This window comes from Gorilla gorilla, chromosome 3, assembly GCF_029281585.2.
Source record: "Gorilla gorilla gorilla isolate KB3781 chromosome 3, NHGRI_mGorGor1-v2.1_pri, whole genome shotgun sequence".
NCBI lineage: Eukaryota > Metazoa > Chordata > Mammalia > Primates > Hominidae > Gorilla > Gorilla gorilla.
In genome coordinates, this window is record NC_073227.2 from 70,013,407 (window position 1) to 70,033,209 (window position 19,803).

The following is a 19,803-nucleotide window of genomic DNA, read 5'->3' on the forward strand; positions in this document are numbered from 1 at the left end:
AAGGAATAAAGGAAAATAAAGTATAGCATCTATACCTGGAACACGAAATTCCTGATCGACAAAAATGTTTTGGTATGGCTGGGTGCGATGGCTCACACCTGTAATCCCAGCACTTTGGGAGGCTGAAGCGGGCAGATCACTTGAGGCCAGGAGTTCGAGACAAGTCTGGCCAACATGGCAAAACCCCATCTCTACTAAACACTTTAAAAATAAATTAGCCGGGTGTGGTGGTGCACACCTGTAATCCCAGCTGGGGAGGCTGATGCATGAGAATTGCTTGAACCCAGGATGCGGAGGTTGCAGTGAGCTGAGATCGCTAGGCTGCACTCTAGCCTAGGCCACAAAGCAAGACTCTGTCACACACACACAAAAGTTTTGGTACAATCGCTCCAAAGAAGTCTCAGGGTACTGACTGCACTGAGAAGATAAAAGGAAGAGGGACCTGATGAGAAAAATGAGCGGCAAAAATCTGCCACCGGGACAAGTGCGGTCCTTCAAAGGATGAATTGTGGAATGGCCTGCAGCTCTAGAATACAGACGCAATCATTAAAAAAAAACACAACCTCAGATGAAGGGTAGATTTGGAAAGATCAGAGAGATCGTGACACAGCCCGAACCCAGAGGCCACACTGAATCAGAAGGTAGGACACCACGCCTGTACCTACAGAGAATTCACAGGCTGGCAGCAAGCAAAGGGCTCCTGCTAGAGTGCGGCAGGGGGTGCGGCACTATGCCAGCAGCTCCGATGTGGCCAGGGTTTATTTGTTTGTTCCTGCTGTAGGCATGGAGTGGTGAGGTTTAGCAGATGGGCTTGCTTTTTGCAATTATCTTCTATATGCACAAAAGATGAAAGACCAAGCAGCTAGCTCTAACAGCAAAATGGATGCTCAGTATATATTAATTTATGACAAGAAGCACAGAAAAATCAAGCTTTGGCCTTCTAGCTTTCATTTATTTATGGTTATCTTTATAATGGGCATGAGATTCTAAGCTATTGCTGAATGAAACATTTGTTTCCATCCCCTAATAGATGCATGAGAAAAAGGAGTTGGAGCCAAATGTGACAGATTGAAGACATAGATAAGCACTTGATGCTGAGATTTAAGTGCTGTGCTTTGTTTCTAGCTATCCCAGCTGGCTTCCTCATTGTCTGGGCGGCAGCACTGTCTTGAGCCATCCCCTTCTTCAGGAGCAGATCCTGCTTCCTATACTGTCTGCCAGGCCTTGGGAGGATGCCTGGCCCCTTGTGCAGATGAAAGGTCCTCAATGGGGCAGATTGGCTCCTACAGAAGAGGTGCCCGGGGAGAAGAGTCCACAGGGTTCTTACACTCCTGCAGGTAAAGTCCCAGGTTAAAAAAAAGGACACAGAAAAGTTTAAAAAACAACATAAAAGTAGAGAAATGCTAAAGTGCTTTTTTGTTTTGTTTTTGTTTTGCTTCTCTAAATATAAGAGGACTCGTTTCCTTACAGACTGGATATTCTGGAATGCCTTTTTCAATCAATTAACAGGATCTTGAAGTACATGATCCTTTGAGGAAAGCTACCAACTTCTAGGACCCCAAACACAGGCATGCTGGGAGTATGGCTAGTTTTCAGAGCAGAGTTCAGTTCCAGCAGTTGCCTTGCCATGGAAACAGATGCTCCAACATCTGTCACTAGTGGCATTCTGAAGGAATTTAAATATATGAAGGCAACATTTATGAATGGAAAATGAGGCAGCAGGTCGCAAAAAAAAAAAGGGGGGGGAAGATGAAAGTTAAGTAAGGAAAGAAGCTAAATAAATAAGTTCAAATCATATTACCTTCTCTTCCATCTCACTTCCAGCTCCAGGGAGATTCAGAGGACTTAGAGAACTTGGCGTATCACTGGACTGGAACAGTAAGAGAGCATTCAAGTCAAAGGCCTGAACAGGAAGTTCTGGGCAAATAACCAGACACTGTCTGTGCCTGGGTAGGGTCACCCCCTCCTCTACACAGGGGTGCAGCTGGCCTCAGAGAGCTAGCAGGTGTCCCAATGGAGACTATGCTAATATCCAAACTCCACCAGCACTACCTGAGACACAGAGGGTGCACCAGCCTCTCCCCGAGTTCAATGTGTTTCCCACCTGGGTAGTCCGCAGTCTCGGTCATTTGTGTTTTTCTCCACTGCCTGACAGAATGTGAGTAGCTCAACAGCCACTTTCCCTGGGGTGCAGGGCTGTGTCTCATACATGGCCTCCAACCTCAATGCTTTTGGCCTTGCTGGCTGCCTCTGCCCCTTCTCCAGCCACACCTCCCCCATCTAAGCAATGAGTGAGAAGAAGGCCTACCAACTCCACATGCAAAGAGCTGGGCTGAGAAGGTGAAAGACCAAGGAGGGGCCAAGAAAACAGCAGAAAGGGAGAAGAAAAAGGCTAAAGATTCACACCCCCATGTCCTAGGCATGCCCAGGAGACCCCCAGAGGTCATTTATACCTTTCATATGGCCCACTATGCCTCCTATAGTGGTATCTTCTTTTTCTTTTTTTTTTTTTTGAGACAGGGTCTCACTTTGTCTCCCAGGCTGGAGTACAGCTGTACAATCACAGCTCACTGTAGCCTAAAACTCCTGGGCTCAAGCCTCAGCCACTCAGGTAGCTGGGACTAGAGGCATGTGCCACGTCTGGCTAACTTTTTACGTTTTATATATATATATATATTTGAGACAAAGTCTTGCTCTGTCACCCAGTCTGGAGTACAGTGGCGTGATCTCAGCTCACTGCAACCTCTGCCTCCTGGCTTCAAGCTATTCTCCAGCCTCAACCTCCCGAGTAGCTGGGATTACAAGCATGCGCCACCGCATCCGGCTAATTTTTGTATTTTTAGTAGAGATGGGGTTTCACCATATTGGCCAGGCTAATCTCGAACTCCTGACCTCAGGTGATCCGCCCACCTCGGCCTCCCAAAGTGCTGGGATTACAGGCATGAGCCACCACGCCCAGCCTATTTTATAATTTTTGTAGAGATGAGGTCTCTACAAAATGTTGCCCAGGTTGTTTTCAAACTCCTGGCATCAAGTGATCCTCCCACCTCAGCCTCACAAAGTGCTGGCATTATAGGTATGAGCCATACTGCCTGGCCCCTGCGATACCATCTATCCTGTATTGCCATTTCTTACAAAAGAGTCTTTTCTTCCCTTCCAGAGCAACCATGTCAGCTTGCCCTACCTCCGTCTGTTCTCCACACCACACTTAGAAGAATCTTCAGAAAATACAAATCAGATTATGTCACTGCTCTGCTTAAAATTACTCAGAGGCTTCCTATTATCTTCCAAATAGAATTTACCCTTTTCCCATGGTCTATACAATCCGGCTTGGCACCTCTCTCTACCCTCCCCTTGCCCCCACTAGGGTCCTGCTACACTCCTCACCCAAATAAAAGACCTCTCCACCACCAAGTTACTCACTTTTCCATTACCCTGTTTTATTTTCTGTGCAGCCAGCATTTTTCTTCATCTGAAATGATTCTATTTATATATTGGTTGACTTGTTTGTTGTTTGTTACACCCTCTCATTAGGGTGTAAACTACAGAGGTGGGGGGCCCCTTGTAGAATCTTGCTCACCTCTGTAATACCCATATCTGAGACAGAGCCTGCTGAACAAACAATCCCCCAGGCCACAGTGCCCAGCACTTATGAACTCATCAATAACTGTGAGGACATGTGCTTCAGATCTCAGGATACCCCTGCACCAAGGCGATGGCTGTTGCTTCTGCCTAGCACTGGAGAGGTTGGGAAGAGCAATTTTAGAGCTGCCGGGAGAGATGGGCCCATCCCTGCTTGACCTACCACACAAAGGGTGTCAATGTGTGGGTGCCAGGTGTCACAATGGGCAACAGGGGAGGAATGTCCTTTTTCACATCCCTTCCTCACTTGCCTCTGCAAATCACTCGTCTTTCTCACTACTCTTATGACACATCAGTTGATAATGCATGATTTCTTCTGAGACATGCCCATTTTAATAACACCCAACAAAATTCCAGGGGTCTTGATAGGCAGAGCCTAGAGAATGGGTTTTTTTGTTTGTTTGTTTTTTCATTTTTTTTTTTAAGTGAAACCCCAGTGCCTCACCTAGAGAATTCCTGACTCACTACTGGTTGGACTTTGCTCCTTTTTCCCTAAGAGGTCTAAGGGCATCTTTTCTGCTGCTTTGGAAGAACTCTCATTTCAGGATATGCTCAAAGTGTCAAGAGATCAAATTTAGACAGGATGGTGCTGGAATGTGACTTTCTTTCCAGACTAGGTACTCTTCAAGTTGGCCTGTTTGATGTCTTCTATCTCATGGAGCCCCTATGCATTTCTTTTTTCATTTCCCTTTAAATTAGTCCACTTGGACAAATAATTAGGCAGTACTGCAAAGCAGGCAGTGGCTCAGTCCTAGGGAGACAAAGATGTGTCAGACCCAGTTTGTTCTCAAGGAATCCCATGTTTAGAGATGGAGAGAAAACAGTTACATGGACATAGATAGGGAGAACAGATGTGTGAAAAATGGTAAAGACACACAGTAAAGGCACAAGAAGACAGTACAGCTTGGGGTGAGGCCAGGTACGGCTTCCCAGAAGAGGTAGGCATAAGCCTTGAAGGGTAAGTGAAAGACACTGGGAAGACCGCCTGCAAAGGGCTTGTCTCCTCTTCCTCCCCGTCCTCTTCACTGGCTACAGGTCAGGACACCTACCAGGAAGTGCCCTCAAGCCCTGAGCTACTCATCAGAAAAGCTCCTCCCTCTAATTCCCCTGCTGCAGACCCCAGGGTTACTGGAGGCCCAATGTCCTGCCCTGGTTTATGAGCAATCAAGTCATTCCCTGGAGGAGACTTACCTTGTTCTCTGCGTCTGAGAGGATGATGTCCTGCTGAGTCACAATTTCCATGGGACTGGTCAGGAACAGATCTTCTTCTAAGCTAGCCTCTCCACTGTTTGCCTTATTCATGGGAATGGCATTGGGTGACCGCTGCCCAAACTTGATATTCTTGCCCAACTGTTGCTGGAGAGAAACAGAAGAAAGACATTCTGAAGCAGTGAAGCAGTTCACAACCACCACAACCAGGTTCTCCAGCATGTCTAGTGAGCACTGAGGCATACCTTGTGCACAACTGATTTCTAGACTCAACACCATGCCAGGAAACCATGATGCCATCCTGTAATAAGTTAATTTGTTTTCCACTTTCTTTTCTTTTTTTTTTCTTTCCCACCTTCAAGCCATGAGCTTTTTCATCCAGCCACCTCTTTCATGGAGATCCCAACATTTCCCAGTGGGCATGGTGGCCACATTTTCTGAACCAAAAGTTGGGATATATGTTATGACAAAAATTTTTGATTAACCTATAAATTCATTTACATAAAAAGTCTCTTAAAAGTGCAAAAAAAATTATAGAAAACAGTTACATGAAGTGTAGGAACCACTGAGGGAAATCAAGACCCTAAAGGTTGGTGCAACTCTCCAGCCCCTTTGGGACATATTCACTTTGAAGATTTATACTTCTGCAGCCTTCCTCACCAGCCCTTAGCTTGAGACCCCAAACCAGAACATTGCCTTCTGCTACACTGGGTCACTGCCAAGGCAAAGAAGGCCCCAGAGCCAGCAAGTCTTTCCATGATCAATACTAAAACCCTATAAAGGATAGGAACAATCTGGACGTCCTCTTTGCCTTGCTGTGGCCACCTAACCGTGACAAAGGAGACAGAGGAACCAAATGGGGAAAAGCCAGGGAGGGACTGATTACTGGTGAGTGGTGGCTAAAAGGACAGGGAAAAGGGAGGAGAAAATGGGGTAGAAATTAGGAAGATTAAATAGTATTTGCAAGTAGAGGAAGGCCAGATTAGAAAAGCAAAAATGTCTCCAGAAGTTGCCCAAAGTCCCCTGGGGGGTAAAATTGCCCCCAGCTGAGAACCACTGCTCTAGACCTAGGTCCTTGGGTTACATAGTCATTATATTCCTCAAAGAATATATTTTCTGAAATGTTCATATTTCTCTGTTTCTTTGTTTGTTTGTTTGAGACAGGGTCTCGCTCTGTTGCCCAGGCTGGAGTGCAGTGGCCCAATTTTGGCTCATTGCAACCTTGAATTCCCAGGTTCAGATGATTCTCCCATGCTCAGGTGATCCTCCCACCTCAGCCTTCCAAGTAGCTGGGATTACAGGCATGCACCACCACAGCCAGCTAACTTTTGTATTTTTTGTAGAGATGGGGTTTCAACAAGTTGCCCAGGCTGGTCTCAAACTCCTGGTCTCAAGCAATCCGCCCACCTCGGCCTCCCAAAGTGCTGGGATTACAGGCATGAGCCACCGCACCTGGCCTGATATTTATCTCTAATCTGGCTAATATTTAATCCCACAGAGCTGCAAAAAGCCATAGCAATCACCTACTCCAAACCCCTCACTTTGCAAAAAATGTCTGAGGCCCAGTGGAGAGAGGTGACTGGCCTAAGCTTATGGAAAGAATGAGTGGCTCAAAAGGAATCTGAACTCAGGTCTTTTAAAAATAACATTCAGTGTTGTTTTCATTGTGCTCCACTGGTGCTCATAAATTTGACTTTGTACTTCTTTCTTCCAGGGGCAGAAATAAAGAGGCAGAGTATTTCTAATACTTCAATGATGTTCCCTGGCGGAAGAATCCCTTGAGGGAAATGTCTTCTCTCCCTTTGAACTCAGCGGTACCAAATCCACCCACCTTTGCCCAGCTCCCCCTCAGCCTTGCACAGTGGGCAGTGAGACTGCAGATATATAACAGAGATAAGCCCAAGGGTCCCCTCCACATGCCCCCTGGGGACCCCAGCATGCCAAGTCAGGAGCACAGCCAGGCAAGGGCTTGTATGCCTGGCTCTCCCAGCCTCACAGGACAGGAGCACACATGAAAAGCCAAGTTCAGCAAGGGAAGTACAGCGTCAGCAGCCTGGAAGGGTTGTGGGGAGGAGAAGGCTGAAAAGGGTGTCTTCTAAAAACAAGTCCAACAGGAAGTGGCAGGTAGTATCTACTCTAAGCAAATCAATAAGCAGGCATGGTTAGAACAGCCAATGGATGGAGTTAGACAAGAGGACATGGAATAACAAGGTAACAGGCCCATCTCACCCTGCAGCCTTGGGAGAGGGGGTGGGGAGCTGTGCAGAAGAATGGTTCCTGTGTCCGCTCAGCCCAGCCTTCTCTAGGAGTGTCGGCCAAGAACTGGAAACTGTTCTAAATCCCCTTAGATTGAGACATCTCCTGTTGGGAGGGTCTGCTTTTTACCAATGCTGAGATGAGGACATTTCTTGTGCTTACAGTGGAAAGGATAATTCCTTTTTTTTTTTTTTTTCTGAGACAGGGTCTCATTCTGTCGCACAGGCTAGAGTGCAGTGGCATGATCATAGCTCACTGCAGCCTCGATGTCCTGGGCTCAAGTGATCCTCCTGCCTTAGCCTCCCAAGTAGCTAGGACCACATGCATCGACCACCACACCTGGCTAATTTTCAGATTTTTTTGTAGAGACGGGGTCTCACCATGATGCCCAGGCTCGTCTCAAACTCCTGGGCTCAACTGCTCCTCCTGCATTAGGCTCCCAAGGTGCTGGGATTACAGGTATGAACCACTGCACCCAGCTGGAAAGGATAATTCTTTAATGAATTTCCAAGGAGGACCTGGCCTAACACTCTAATACCATTTAATTAGGATTTTTGCCATCATCACACACACAAAAATTGAATATACTTGAACTTTACTTCATTTTAAATTTTTTAAATTAAATTTTATTTTTTTAGAGTTGGGGTCTCCTTCTGTTGCCCAGGCTAAAGTGCAGTAGTGCCATCATAGCTCACTGCAGCCTCAAACTCCTGGGCTCAAGGAATTCTCCCACCTCAGCCTCCTAAATAGGTGGGACTACAGATGCACACCACCATGCCCAACTAATTTTTAAAATTTTTGTAGAGTTGGGTGGGGTCTTGCTATGTTGCTCAGGCTGGTCTGGAACTCCTAGACTCAAGCAGTCCTCCTGCCTCCGCCTCCCGAAGTGCTGGCATTACAGGCATGAGCCATCACACGTGGTCTGTTTTACTTCATTAGGGCCCTTTTTATAATACTCATGTTGGTCCATCCTGATGCTTAAGAGACAAAAAAAGAATAAGGCAAAATGTAATCACAGTCTGAACTGAAATAATGTCCAAAGATGGAATGACTATTATATCTACAAATAGAAAAGAGAACATGGAAAGAAAAAAAAAAAAGGAATAAGAACAGGAAAAAGAAGGTGCCTGGTACAAAGCAGAGAAATGAAAAGAGTAATGTTAGGAAGTGAAGTTGAGAATTAAAGAGGCAATTCGAGAGGAAGGGACAGGGAACAGAGAAAATGCATAGGCAAGAAGAGGGAGCAGGGCCCAGGAAGAGCAGACCAGCTGCAGTTACAACAGCTGGGGGATGTTGGCAGGGGAGGGCAGAGGGAGAAGAGGCAGAGGGAGGGAGGGAAGCAGAATGTATCTATCACGTATATCACAGATATGTTCATCCTGGCAAAATCAGCATCGTGCTGTTGCCTTTTAGAATGAAAGTGTGCATCTTAGTAAAGAAGCTGACTTGAAATCCCCCCAGAGAAAACAAACTCAGGCTGGTGGCTGGGGAACTTAGGAAGAGAAACTGAGATGAAAGAGGAGAATGGTGGCCGTGACGAAGAGGAGGGCTACAGTTTCTATGTCCAGACGAAGCACTGTCCTCGAAGACATGCGCTACAGCCATCTGGGATGAGACAGCGGACCCAGGCCAGGGCAGGACTCAGGGCCCGAGGCATGGTGCTCAATCCTCAGGTACCCAAGGCCGAGGCCAAGGCCTCACCCCTACAGGCTCTCCCTGTGGTACCTCCTCTGAATGCTTCCTTCAGCCAACTCAGAGGAGACTGGCTGTTAGGACATTTTGTGTGATTTATTGTATCAACAATTAAGTTTACTGCTCACACCTGTTTGACAATCTCAGGTGTCATGTGAATTGACTATGTGGATAAATGTGTCTTTTTTGTTACTTTAATTCTGCCCACTACTCAGGCATTGTCATGAGAGGAACTATGAAATAAACAATCACTGAAAACCAGACTGTTAAGATAAGCCAGCCTTTAAGTTTTCAGAGAGATAAACTACTACTCCTCCCATCTTTAAAAAATATATATATCCCTAGGTTCCTTCTTTCTTTTTTTTTTTTTCCTGCAATGGAGTCTCACTCTGTCACCCAGTCTGGAGTGCCAATGGCACGATCTCGGCTCACTGCAACCTCCGCCTCTGGGGTTCAAGCGATTCTCCTGCCTCAGCCTCCCGAGTAGCTGGGATTACAGGCACATGCCTGCACGTCCTGCTAATTTTTGTATTTTTAGTAGAGATGGGGTTTCACCATGCTGGCCAGGCTGGTCTTGAACTCCTGGCCTCAAGTGATCCACCCACCTCGACCTCCCAGAGTGCTGGAATTATAGGCATGAGCCACCACACCCAGCCTCCAGACTCCTTCTTTATACACACGGGAAGCACAAACAGAAGGGAGAGTGGAAACCTGTGCCTCAACTGACGCTCCATGTTGCTGGTGGCCATGAATGGAGTTACTGTTGAGACTGGAATGTGAGCTACAAGGAACTATATTTTATTCATTCAAATTGGACCATTTTGTTGTAATGTGGAATGCTGGAGAATGACATTACAGGAATGCATATCCATATTTATAAGGCTTATTCCTACAATGTGGAAATGCCAAGCACACCATATTCTGCAGCTCTCTGCCAGTGTCTAGATTTTCCTATCCTTCAGACTATGTCTAAAGAGCAAAGCAGAAAAAAATAAATAAATAAAGTTGCTGTCTTTTTGAGCAAACTACAGGTATCTCCATAGTTAAAATGAATAATAAAAAAAAAAAAAGAAAAAGCATACGGAATTAAAGACATCCTGCTCTAGGAAGAAGTGGCTAAGAGCGGGTGTTTATTCTTTGTGTCCTTGACAGCTGCAGTAAGGTGTCAAAATCCCCGAATGTATGACTTTGGTATTTGTAAGTGTGGGAGATACAAGCCACTCAGGATGGCGGTGTTCCCTCCTACACCAGATAATCCATGGTACAAACAGACTAAGCATTTCCTGACAAAGGTGTGGTATAATCCTAACAATGACCTGCAGCCTCAGACTGTGGTACCCCTGAGTTTTATCACCAGTTGGTACATACCTCACAGCCCGGTCTGATCTTACACAAACAGGCACCCTCCCTGATCCGTGCTGGTGGGCAGCTGTAGGGAATGTCAAGGTCATTGTAGCTGAAATGCAACGAAGTGCGAAGCTTCTGAAGCCGCTCCATGCTACAGCAGGTCAATAGTGATTGTATAGAGATCGCAGATCTTAAGAGCAGGAGGGGCCCTGAGATCACCCCTTGTGTGCATGCCCCTTAGTTTTCAGGAGGAGAAAGTGCCAGAGAGGTTGAACGACTTCACCCAAAGCCATACAGCCAGGTGGGGCTGGCTTTATATTTCACTGCATTCTGTCACTCATTCAAATGGTATTCACACTACTGGCCACAGAGCGACTCTGTTATGTACAGAGTCCTCACAAAGGACACCACTGTTGGTTTTGTCCCTATAACTGCCCCATACATTAAAATTTGTTTTCACTCTGCACATGCACTATTTTTATCTTTAGAAAAAAAATGGTGATTTTTCTTTTAAATAGTGATTTTTTTCTTTTAAATCTGCCACAGAAATTGTGGCAGATGGTAGATTCACATTACTCAGGAAAGGGGAGGCTGGTTTTTGCTGTATTGAGTTCTTCTGTACTCGGTGGAGAGATCCCAACCTGCAAACTTAAGACAGTTCTCGGTGAGCCCACCATGTGCAGGCACTAGAGGGCAACCTTTCCAAATGCAGGCATTACAGACAGACACCCTTCCGTGGGTCTCTAGGAACTCTAAGGGCTGGGAAGTTTCTTAAGCCACAGAGAAAAAAGGCATTCCAGTAGGCATCTCATCTCAGAAGAATGTCTTAATAATGGTGGCTAATCAGCTTGCCAGGACATACACTGTCAAATAGGTGTTTTCCATTACTTCTCTCTTTTTAAAAATAAACATACACACATACACAAAGACAATTCCAGACATAAAAACATACATGCCTCAGACACAACTAAATTCTCTCATTCCATGCTGGCATCTACAAGGGGGCGGTCTCTTAGGCTGCTTACTAAGCATCAATACCAGCATCACGTTGTCATGGAAAAATGCAAAGCATTCATGCAAGTTAATAAAGTTACTATGATTTCTACGACTTACCAGGAACATACTGCTTAGTCGACTGAAAAATAAAGCACAGTCTTTTTGGGGATGATTCAGTTATATCTCAAGTCACGCCAAAAAAATCACATTTTCTATGATAATGGTCCCCATTTCCCTCCTCAAAGAACAAACAAAGCCTTTTATGTTTTCAAAAGTATAACTACAGAGCTGAAAGGAAGCTTGTGAATCCATGCAGCAGAAGCAAAACTAGGCAGACTTCGTCTGAATAGATATTGTCAAAATGAGCGCACACAAATTAAACAGTTATTCTGCTTTACTCACATTTTTCTTCCTGTGTTTATGCAATTGTCACTTCGGGGAAGTTAGTCATTTTACATTTTATTAATTATGACATCAGGTTATTTAAAATCACGCCTTACTGTTAACAGAAATATTTTTATTGGGTTTCTATCTTTCCAATACTGCAGAATTATATAGTATACTTTTTTACAACACTAAATCCACTTCTTGGCGTGGCAGTGGCATGTGGTGTGATGTGACAGAGCAGGTATCATTGAAGACAAGAGATTTTTATCTGATTTTTTAAAAACTCCTAAAAAGCTCTCATAAAATACAGCTGTTTTGTGAACTGAAATCTGTAAGTCATTCCTCTTAGAAAGGGGATACAATGAACCAGAAGTTCACAACTTCTTAGGAATAATATTGCAAGAATCAAAAGACTTGAAGAAGGAAAGGTAAGGAGGGGGTCAAGGTTTTCTTTGGCCATCACCATACTTCCCTCTTCTTCAACCTATAAGAAGTCACAGCTTGCTTTTTCTATATATAAAAAGTGTTAGAGCACAGCCAGCTAGAATCAAGAATGGAAGCCAGTTAGGAAATGCTAAGATTTGAAGGACATGTCTGGGGTTGGCCCTGAGGGCAGGACTATGGCTTTGGGCAGCGGTGGCAGCAGGCATCAAGATCTAGGCAAGTTGGGTGTCGTTCCAAGGTCTCTTGGCTACTTCCCTGTCTGCCACATGCTACATTTAGCTGGGTGTTACGTGGAATATGTGACCAGACACAATTTCCACAAAATATCACAAAATACACAGCCTACGCTCCATAGAAACAAGAACACCTCAGAAATAATTTTTTTTTTTTTTTTTTTTTTTTGAGAGGAAATCTCTCTCTGTCGCCAGGCTGGAGTGCAGTGGTGCAATCCTGGCTCACTGCAACCTCCACCTCCCGGGTTCAAGTGATTCTCCTGCCTCAGCCTCCTGAGTAGCTGGGACTACAGGCGCCCGCCACCATGCCCAGCTAATTTTTTGTATTTTTAGTAGAGACGGGGTTTCACTGTGTTAGCCAGGATGGTCTCGATCTCCTGCTGATCTCTACTGAGTACAGTGCTTCAGCATATCAGTAGCTACTGAGGGCAGTTGTTCTCTTTTCCTTTTTTTTTTTTGCTCGTTTATTGATTCATTCATTTAATCCATTGTTGTAGACTTACAGACAGGTGGAAGCCAGCAGACCAGAGCCCTCTGTTCATAACCTGGAGACCCTCCAAGCAGCTAGCTGGAGAGCCTCAGAGAAGTGCTTGCTTGGGCATTTCTCTTGGGTAAGCGAATTTTTTTTTTTTTGGACAAGCTCTCACTCTATCACCCAGGATGGCACGCAGTGGTGCAATCTCAGTTCACTGCAACCTCTGCTTCCCGGGCTCAAGCCATCCTCCCACCTCAGCCTCTTGAGAAGCTGGGACTACAGGCATGCACAACCATGCCCGGCTAACTTTTGTATTTTTGGTAGAGATGGGGTTTCACCATGTTGCCCAGGCTAGTCTCAAACTCCTAAGCTCAAGCAGTCCACCCACCTTGGCCTCCCAAAGTGCTGGAATTATAGGAGTGAGCCACTGTGCCTGGCCAGGTGAGAGAATTCTATCTGCCAAGCAACTAGGCAGACCTCATAGTCAGGCTCTAAGTGCCTTTGCTCTTCTTGCTTTTCCTGTATTATCTGTCATTTCAATCATATTTAGTGAATAATTATTTATTATATTTTCATTGTTAGGGAGGTACCACCCAAGTAGATTTTAGGTAGGAAAACTGCCCCACTCTGCAGAGTGAACTGGAAGTGGCTTAAGAGCTTTGTGATTTTTTTCTGAGACAAGGTGGCTTAGGGTGGTGAGATTTACAAATACAACAGAAAAATAGAGTCGTATCATTCACTGTCCAATTATAGAGACTCGGAAAGTGGGTATGTGTTGTGCACACGCTCAGTCAACAGTCAGCCCTGATTCAGGGATTATGGGCAATGCTTAACGGTTAGGAACTCTTCCTCTCATCCAAGTCCTATAGCTTTTTGTTGTTGTTGTTGTTGTTGGGGAGAGAGTCTTGCTCTGTCACCCAGGCTGGAGTGCAGTGGCATGATCTCGGCTCACTGCAACCTCTGCCTCCCGGATTCAAGTGATTCTCCTGCCTCAGCCTCCTTTGTAGCTGGGATTACAGGTGTGTGCCACCACATCCAGCTAATTTTTGCATTTTTAGTAGAGACAGTGTTTCGCCATGTTGCCCAGGCTGCTTTTGAATTCCTGGCCTCAAGTGATCCACCCGCCTCGGCCTCCCAAAGTGCTGGGATTACAGGCCTGAGCCACCGTGCCTGGCCCCAAGTCCTGCAGCTTCTCTTGGGTACTTGTTTTCATGTCCAGTAAAATATGAGGGAACAATTTGAAAGAAAAGGAGAGAGTGTGTCATGCAGATGGCTGCAATGGTGATAGTGTAGCTCTTGCAGGTAGGCAGGAGGTTTCCAGAGAATACAGTTGAATTCAAGAAAGCAATAATTCTCACCAGGAGTGACCTCTGGAACTCCCAGTCCATTACTCAAGGCCAAGCTCGGGACTTTTCCCACTTCCCTTCATAACTGGGCCCCTCCTATGGCTTCCACTCTCAAGCTGTCTTACCTGAAGAGTTTTGACTTTGCCCAGGATGTTGTCCTGTGACATTGCTTGAACTGTCTGCTCACTTTCTGCTCCCCCATCAGGGATAAAAATACTGTCATGGGAAAATGCCCGGGTTCCCATAGAATAGTTGAAGGACCTGGAATGTAAATCATGTGCTTCATTTTATTAGGATAAAATTTCTTTTGGCAATTCAGTTTTCCATTATTCCTGATTGGAGGGACTCCACCCACATTCCCAGTCTCATTCAGCAAGCACTTTCAGCATTGTGTCCCTGTCTGCTGGGGGTCAGCCAAGGAGCTGGGTAGACAAAAGGGTCCCCATCTCTTACATAGCCCTGGTTCAGAGCCATTCACCGTGAGAACACAAAGACAGTTACTTATTTGTATAGGATCCAAGACAGAAGGCACTGCAGAACTTTTAATTGGAAGAGCCTTTCTCCAGCTGAGCTGTCACTATCAGTTTTGTCCCAGTAAGTCTTGCCAACCAGAATTTATTAAGTAACATGCAAATCTAGAAGTAAGAGGCAAGGATTTCTTTCTTTCAGATGACAACCAAACTGGAAGAAAGATGTACACATCCCAAACAAAGACTTTGGAAGAGGACTAGAGAATTGTTGATAGAGACAATAAATGCTTTAGGAATTTCGGGAAAATGGGAGACATTTGTGTTAGGGCCATTCTGACAGGCTTTGCATATATGGAACACCTTACAGGTGGCTGGTATCCAACAAAAACTTTTTAAATTTTTATTTTATTTTATTTTATTTTTATTTATTTTTTTTTTTTGAGACGGAGTCTCGCTCTGTCGCCCAGGCTGGAGTGCAGTGGCGCGATCTCGGCTCACTGCAAGCTCCGCCTCCCGGGTTCACGCCATTCTCCTGCCTCAGCCTCCCGCGTAGCTGGGACTACAGGCGCCCGCCACCACGCCCGGCTAATTTTTTGTATTTTTTAGTAGAGACGGGGTTTCACTGTGTTAGCCAGGATGGTCTCGATCTCCTGACCTCGTGATCCACCCGCCTCGGCCTCCCAAAGTGCTGGGATTACAGGCGTGAGCCACCGCACCCGACCTTATTTTTATTTATTTATATTTTTTAGAGACAAGGTTTTATTCTGTTGCCCAGGCTGGAGTGCAGTGGTGTGATCATGGCTCAATGTAGCCTCAAACTCCTGGGCTCAAGGGATCCTGCAGAGTAGCTAGGAATACAGACATCTGCTCCCACATCCAGCTAATTTATATTATTTTTTGTAGGGATGGGGTCTTGCTATGTTACCCAGGCTGGTTTTGAACTCCTGGCTTCCTCACAAAGCATTGGCATTACAGGCATGAGCCACTAAGCCCAGCTAAAACACTTTTTAGTTGAAGGGCTGGACTTGGAGGAAGTCTGGACTTCTACCAGACAATGAGGTATAAGCCGTGTGAAATGCACAAAGACAGCCAGGCACGGTGGCTTATGCCAAGCCCAGCACTTTGGGAGGCAGAGGCAGGCAGATCACCTGAGGTCTGGAGTTTGAGACCAGCCTGGGCAATATGGTGAAACCCCATCTCTACTAAAAATACCAAAAAAACAAAAACAAAAACAAAAAAATTAGCCAGGCATGATGGCTGGCACCTATAATCCCAGCTACTTGGGAGACTCAGATGGGAGAATCGCTTGAACCCGGAAGGCGGAGATTGCAGTGAGCCAAGATTGCGCCACTGCACTCGAGCCTAGGTGAGACAGAGCGAGACTCCGTCTCAAAAAAAAAAAAAAAAAAAAAAAAAAGAAACGCACAAAGAGGAAGCAGCAGAAGTAAGCAAGTAAGATAGCAGTAAGGAAGCAAACTGTTCCTTACTTGATCTTGGAAACTAACTTATCTCTGGGAAAGAGTACACACTGAGGCTGCCAGCTCCTCACAGGGGCAGGAAGAGCAGCAAGGCATGCACATTGCCACAATGCCAGGCAACACAGGCAGCACTTGGAGGGGAGACAGAGCACAACCTCCTCCTTCCCCTCCCCAGAAAGGGGCCCCTACTGGGGTTTTCTCAGTGACCAAGTGCATGAAAGAATAGCCAGCGTTGGGGGCAGGTGTTCCCAAGCAGAGCCTCCAAACTGAATTACAGAATGCAGTGGGCAAGGTCCTGGGGCAGCTGTACTTGTTATCTGCCCAAGTCTAGACCCAGTTGGGAAGACTAATTACCAAATTTTATCATCTAGTTTGCTAAATTACAGGCAGCATGGTGTAAAAGTGTGCGAGGTTTACAAACAAAAGACTTGGATGTGAGCCTCCTGGCTATGTGATCTTAGGCAATAATAATAATTATTATAAACATCAACCCTTACTTTGATTAAAAAAAAAAAACTGTGTGGAGTTTTACTTTCATTATCTCATTTAATCCCCATCATCACCATCTTGTGACAGATGAAACTCAGAGAGTAAATAACTTATATAAAGACATCCAAATTGAAGGAGTAGAGTGAGAAACTGAACTCAGATCTGCTGAGAATAATCTCATGCCAGCCAGCTGCCATATTTTAAAGTGGTAGAAGGTCATATAGTATTGCCACCCATGAGTGACACAGGGTATGGGAGAGGAAGACGGTGCAGATGCCATGGGGCCTGGACTATGAGAGGGTTGAAGACACTAAATAGCTAGAATAAGGCATACGTCTTCAGCTAAATAACCCAGGGCACCATATAGCAGCAATTCCCTTTATGGAATATGAGGCACTCTTTTAGGAAACATGCAGGGAGATTAATATGTTATGATCTCCCTGTCCTCAAAGAACCTGGGACCTATGTCACAAACTGAGCTTCGAAGTTCACCTAAAAATGTTATGAAATAAACTTTTCATTTGAAGTTGTGGAATCGAACTTCTGAATATTCTCTGTCTAAACTTCTTTTTCAGATCCCTGATTATGACTCAGTTGAGAGAAGGGGTAAATGACTTCATTTCTACATTGTATTTTTGCAAAGGGCATATATATATATATATGTTTACTAATTTCTCGCAGTTGTGTGTACAGAATACACCAGTGCTAGGCTAAGTTCCATTCCAGTTTCTAAGTCAACCTTGACTGCGTCATGAAGTCTATCCCCCTGATGTATTTTTCCACATAGGCTAAGAATTGGCACTCTCCTGCTCTTTGGTGTTGAACTCCAAACATTCCTGTTGCCGGCAAAGATCTGATGTCCATTCATTACTCACTTCCAGATGATCATATTGAAAAATAGAGAAAATGAAAAGTAATAATAGCAGTAGTAGTAATTATAATAGTGGTGGTCACAGTGGTAACATTTATCCTAGCTAAATTTTATTGGACACTTGTGATGTATCTTGCATATATGCTAACCTCTCTAACATAATATCAGAATCTTTTTGATATATAATATTTAAAACTTATGTGGTAGGCACTGTTAGTAAGGCTGTTTTATGGACAAGGAAACTAAGGTTTGAAGACAATGAGCAATTTGCTATAAATTAAGTAACTGTCTATATTATAATTTTTTCTGGCCTCTGTTCCACTGGTCTACTTGTCTGTTTTTTTTGTTGTTGTTGTTTTGTTTTTACTTTTTTTACTTACCTGTTTTTATACCAATAACACACTATCTTAATTGCTGTAGCTTTTTAAGGAGTCTTGATATCTAGTAGTTTAAGTTTTTCAGCTCTGGTTTTCTGGGTTTTTTTCTTTCTTTCTTTTCTTTTCTTTTTTTTCTTTTTTCTTTTTTTTTTTTTGAGACAAGGTCTTGCTCTGACCCAGGCTGGAGTGCAGTGGCATGATCTCGGCTTAGTGTAACCTCCACCTTCTGGGTTCAAGCAATTCTCCTGCTTCAGCCTCCCAAGTAGCTCAGATTACAGGTGCCCACCACCACGCCTGGTTAATTTTCGTATTTTTGGTAGAGATGGGGTTTTGCCATGTTGGCCAGGCTGGTATCGAACTCCTGGCCTCAAGTGATCAGCCCACCTTGGCCTCCCAAAGTACTGGGATTACAGGCGTGAGCTGCCACACCTGGCTTCTACATAAATTTATACATATACACATACATGAATATACTATTGAGATTGCTTTTAGATGGCATTAAATCTATAAATTTTTAAACTGATGTTTTTACAATATTGAATCTTTTAATCCATGAACATGGGCTGACTCCTCATGTATTTATATCATCTTTAATTTCTCTTAACAAATGTGTTGAAGTTTTCTGTATAGAGGTCTTCTACATATTTTGATAGGTTTATTCTTATATATTTGGTGTTTCTGAATTTATTGTAAATGGTATAGACTAAAATTTCTATTTTCTAATTTTTTAATTAGTGGTTATAAAATGTAACTTATTTTTATATACTGATCTTATAACCAGAGACTTTGCTAAGTTTATTTATCAATTATAATAACATGACTGCTGATTCTTTTTTTTTTTTTTAAGACAGGGTCTCAGTCACCAAGGCTGGAGTGCAGTGGCTAAATCACAGCTGCTGGGCAACCTTGAACTCCTGGATTCAGGGGATCCTCCTGCCTCAGTCTCCCAAGTAGCTGGGACTACAGGCTCATGCCAGCATACCTGGCTACTTTTAAAATTTTTTGTAGAGATGAGTTCTTGCCATCTTTCCTAGTCTGGTCTGGAACTCCTGCCTCAAGCAATCCTCCCACCTTGGCCTCCCAAAGTGCTGGAATTACAGGCATAAGCCACCACACCTGAAGCATAGAATTTTTGTAGATAAGCTTGTATTACTGCATCTTTGAAAAGACACATGATCTACTGATATGGTTTGGATCTGTGTCCCCGACAAATCTCATGTCAAATTGTAGTCTCCAGTGGTGGGAGGTGGCTGGATCATGGGGATGGATTTCTCATGAACGGTTCAGCATAATCCCCTTGGTGCTATTTTCATGGTAGTGAGTGAGTTCTTGCAAGATCCTGTTGTTTAAAAGCATGCAGCACCTCCTGCCTTGCTCTCTCTTGCTCCTGCTCCTGCCATGTGAAACACCTCACTCCCTCTTTGCCTTCTGCCATGATTGGAAGCTTCTTGAGGCCTCCTTAGAAGTGGAAGGCACTATGCTTCCTGTACAGCATGCAGGATCATGGCCAATTAAACCTCTTTTCTTTATAAATTACCCAGTCTCAGGTATTTCTTCAGAGCAGTGCAAGAGCACACTAATACAGCTATCTTTCATTTATAGCTGATTTTAAAGTTAGCCTATTTATCTTTGTTTTTTAGCAGTTTTACTCTGGTGTAGCAGGGTGTGAGCTTCTTTTAATTTATTCAGCTTGGGTTACACAGTGCTTCTTAAATCTGTAGCTTGATGTCTTTCATCAACTTTGGAAAATTCTCAGCCTTTATCTCTTAAATACTGTTGTGCCCCATTTTTCCTCTAATCTCTCTCTGATCCTCCCATGTTAAACCCTTTTAACTACAAGCCACATAACTTTTATTCTCATTATTATAGCTACCATTCTTTTTACTCAATATGATTCAGACTGGATATTTCTATGGACCTGCTTCCAGTTCACTAATTTTCTCTTTAAGTCCAATCTGCTGTTAAAACCCATCTGTTGAGTTCTTGATTTCAGAAGTATATTTTAGATCTCAAATTTCCACTTAATTGTTTAATAAATTTAAGTTCTCTGCTGAAATTCTCCATCTTGTAAACTATATTCTTGAATATATT

At 44.2% G+C, this 19,803-nt stretch overlaps 1 protein-coding gene across 8 annotated transcripts in view; it reads right to left on the reverse strand.

Moving 5' to 3' along the window:
• Positions 1–19,803, reverse strand: part of CRACD (capping protein inhibiting regulator of actin dynamics) — a 280,521-nt gene that overhangs the window by 18,072 nt on the left and 242,646 nt on the right. For 2 of the 8 annotated variants that reach the window (XM_019025968.4, XM_055385039.2), the window contains 3 exons: positions 14,153–14,288; positions 4,834–4,998; positions 1,802–1,870 (listed from right to left, as the gene is read on the reverse strand). In XM_019025968.4, coding sequence (XP_018881513.4) covers positions 1,802–1,870; positions 4,834–4,998; positions 14,153–14,272 — 354 coding nt within the window. In that variant the 5' untranslated portion in view covers positions 14,273–14,288. The other 6 variants (XM_019025969.4, XM_063705275.1, XM_019025970.4 and 3 more) reach the window with 6 other exon arrangements.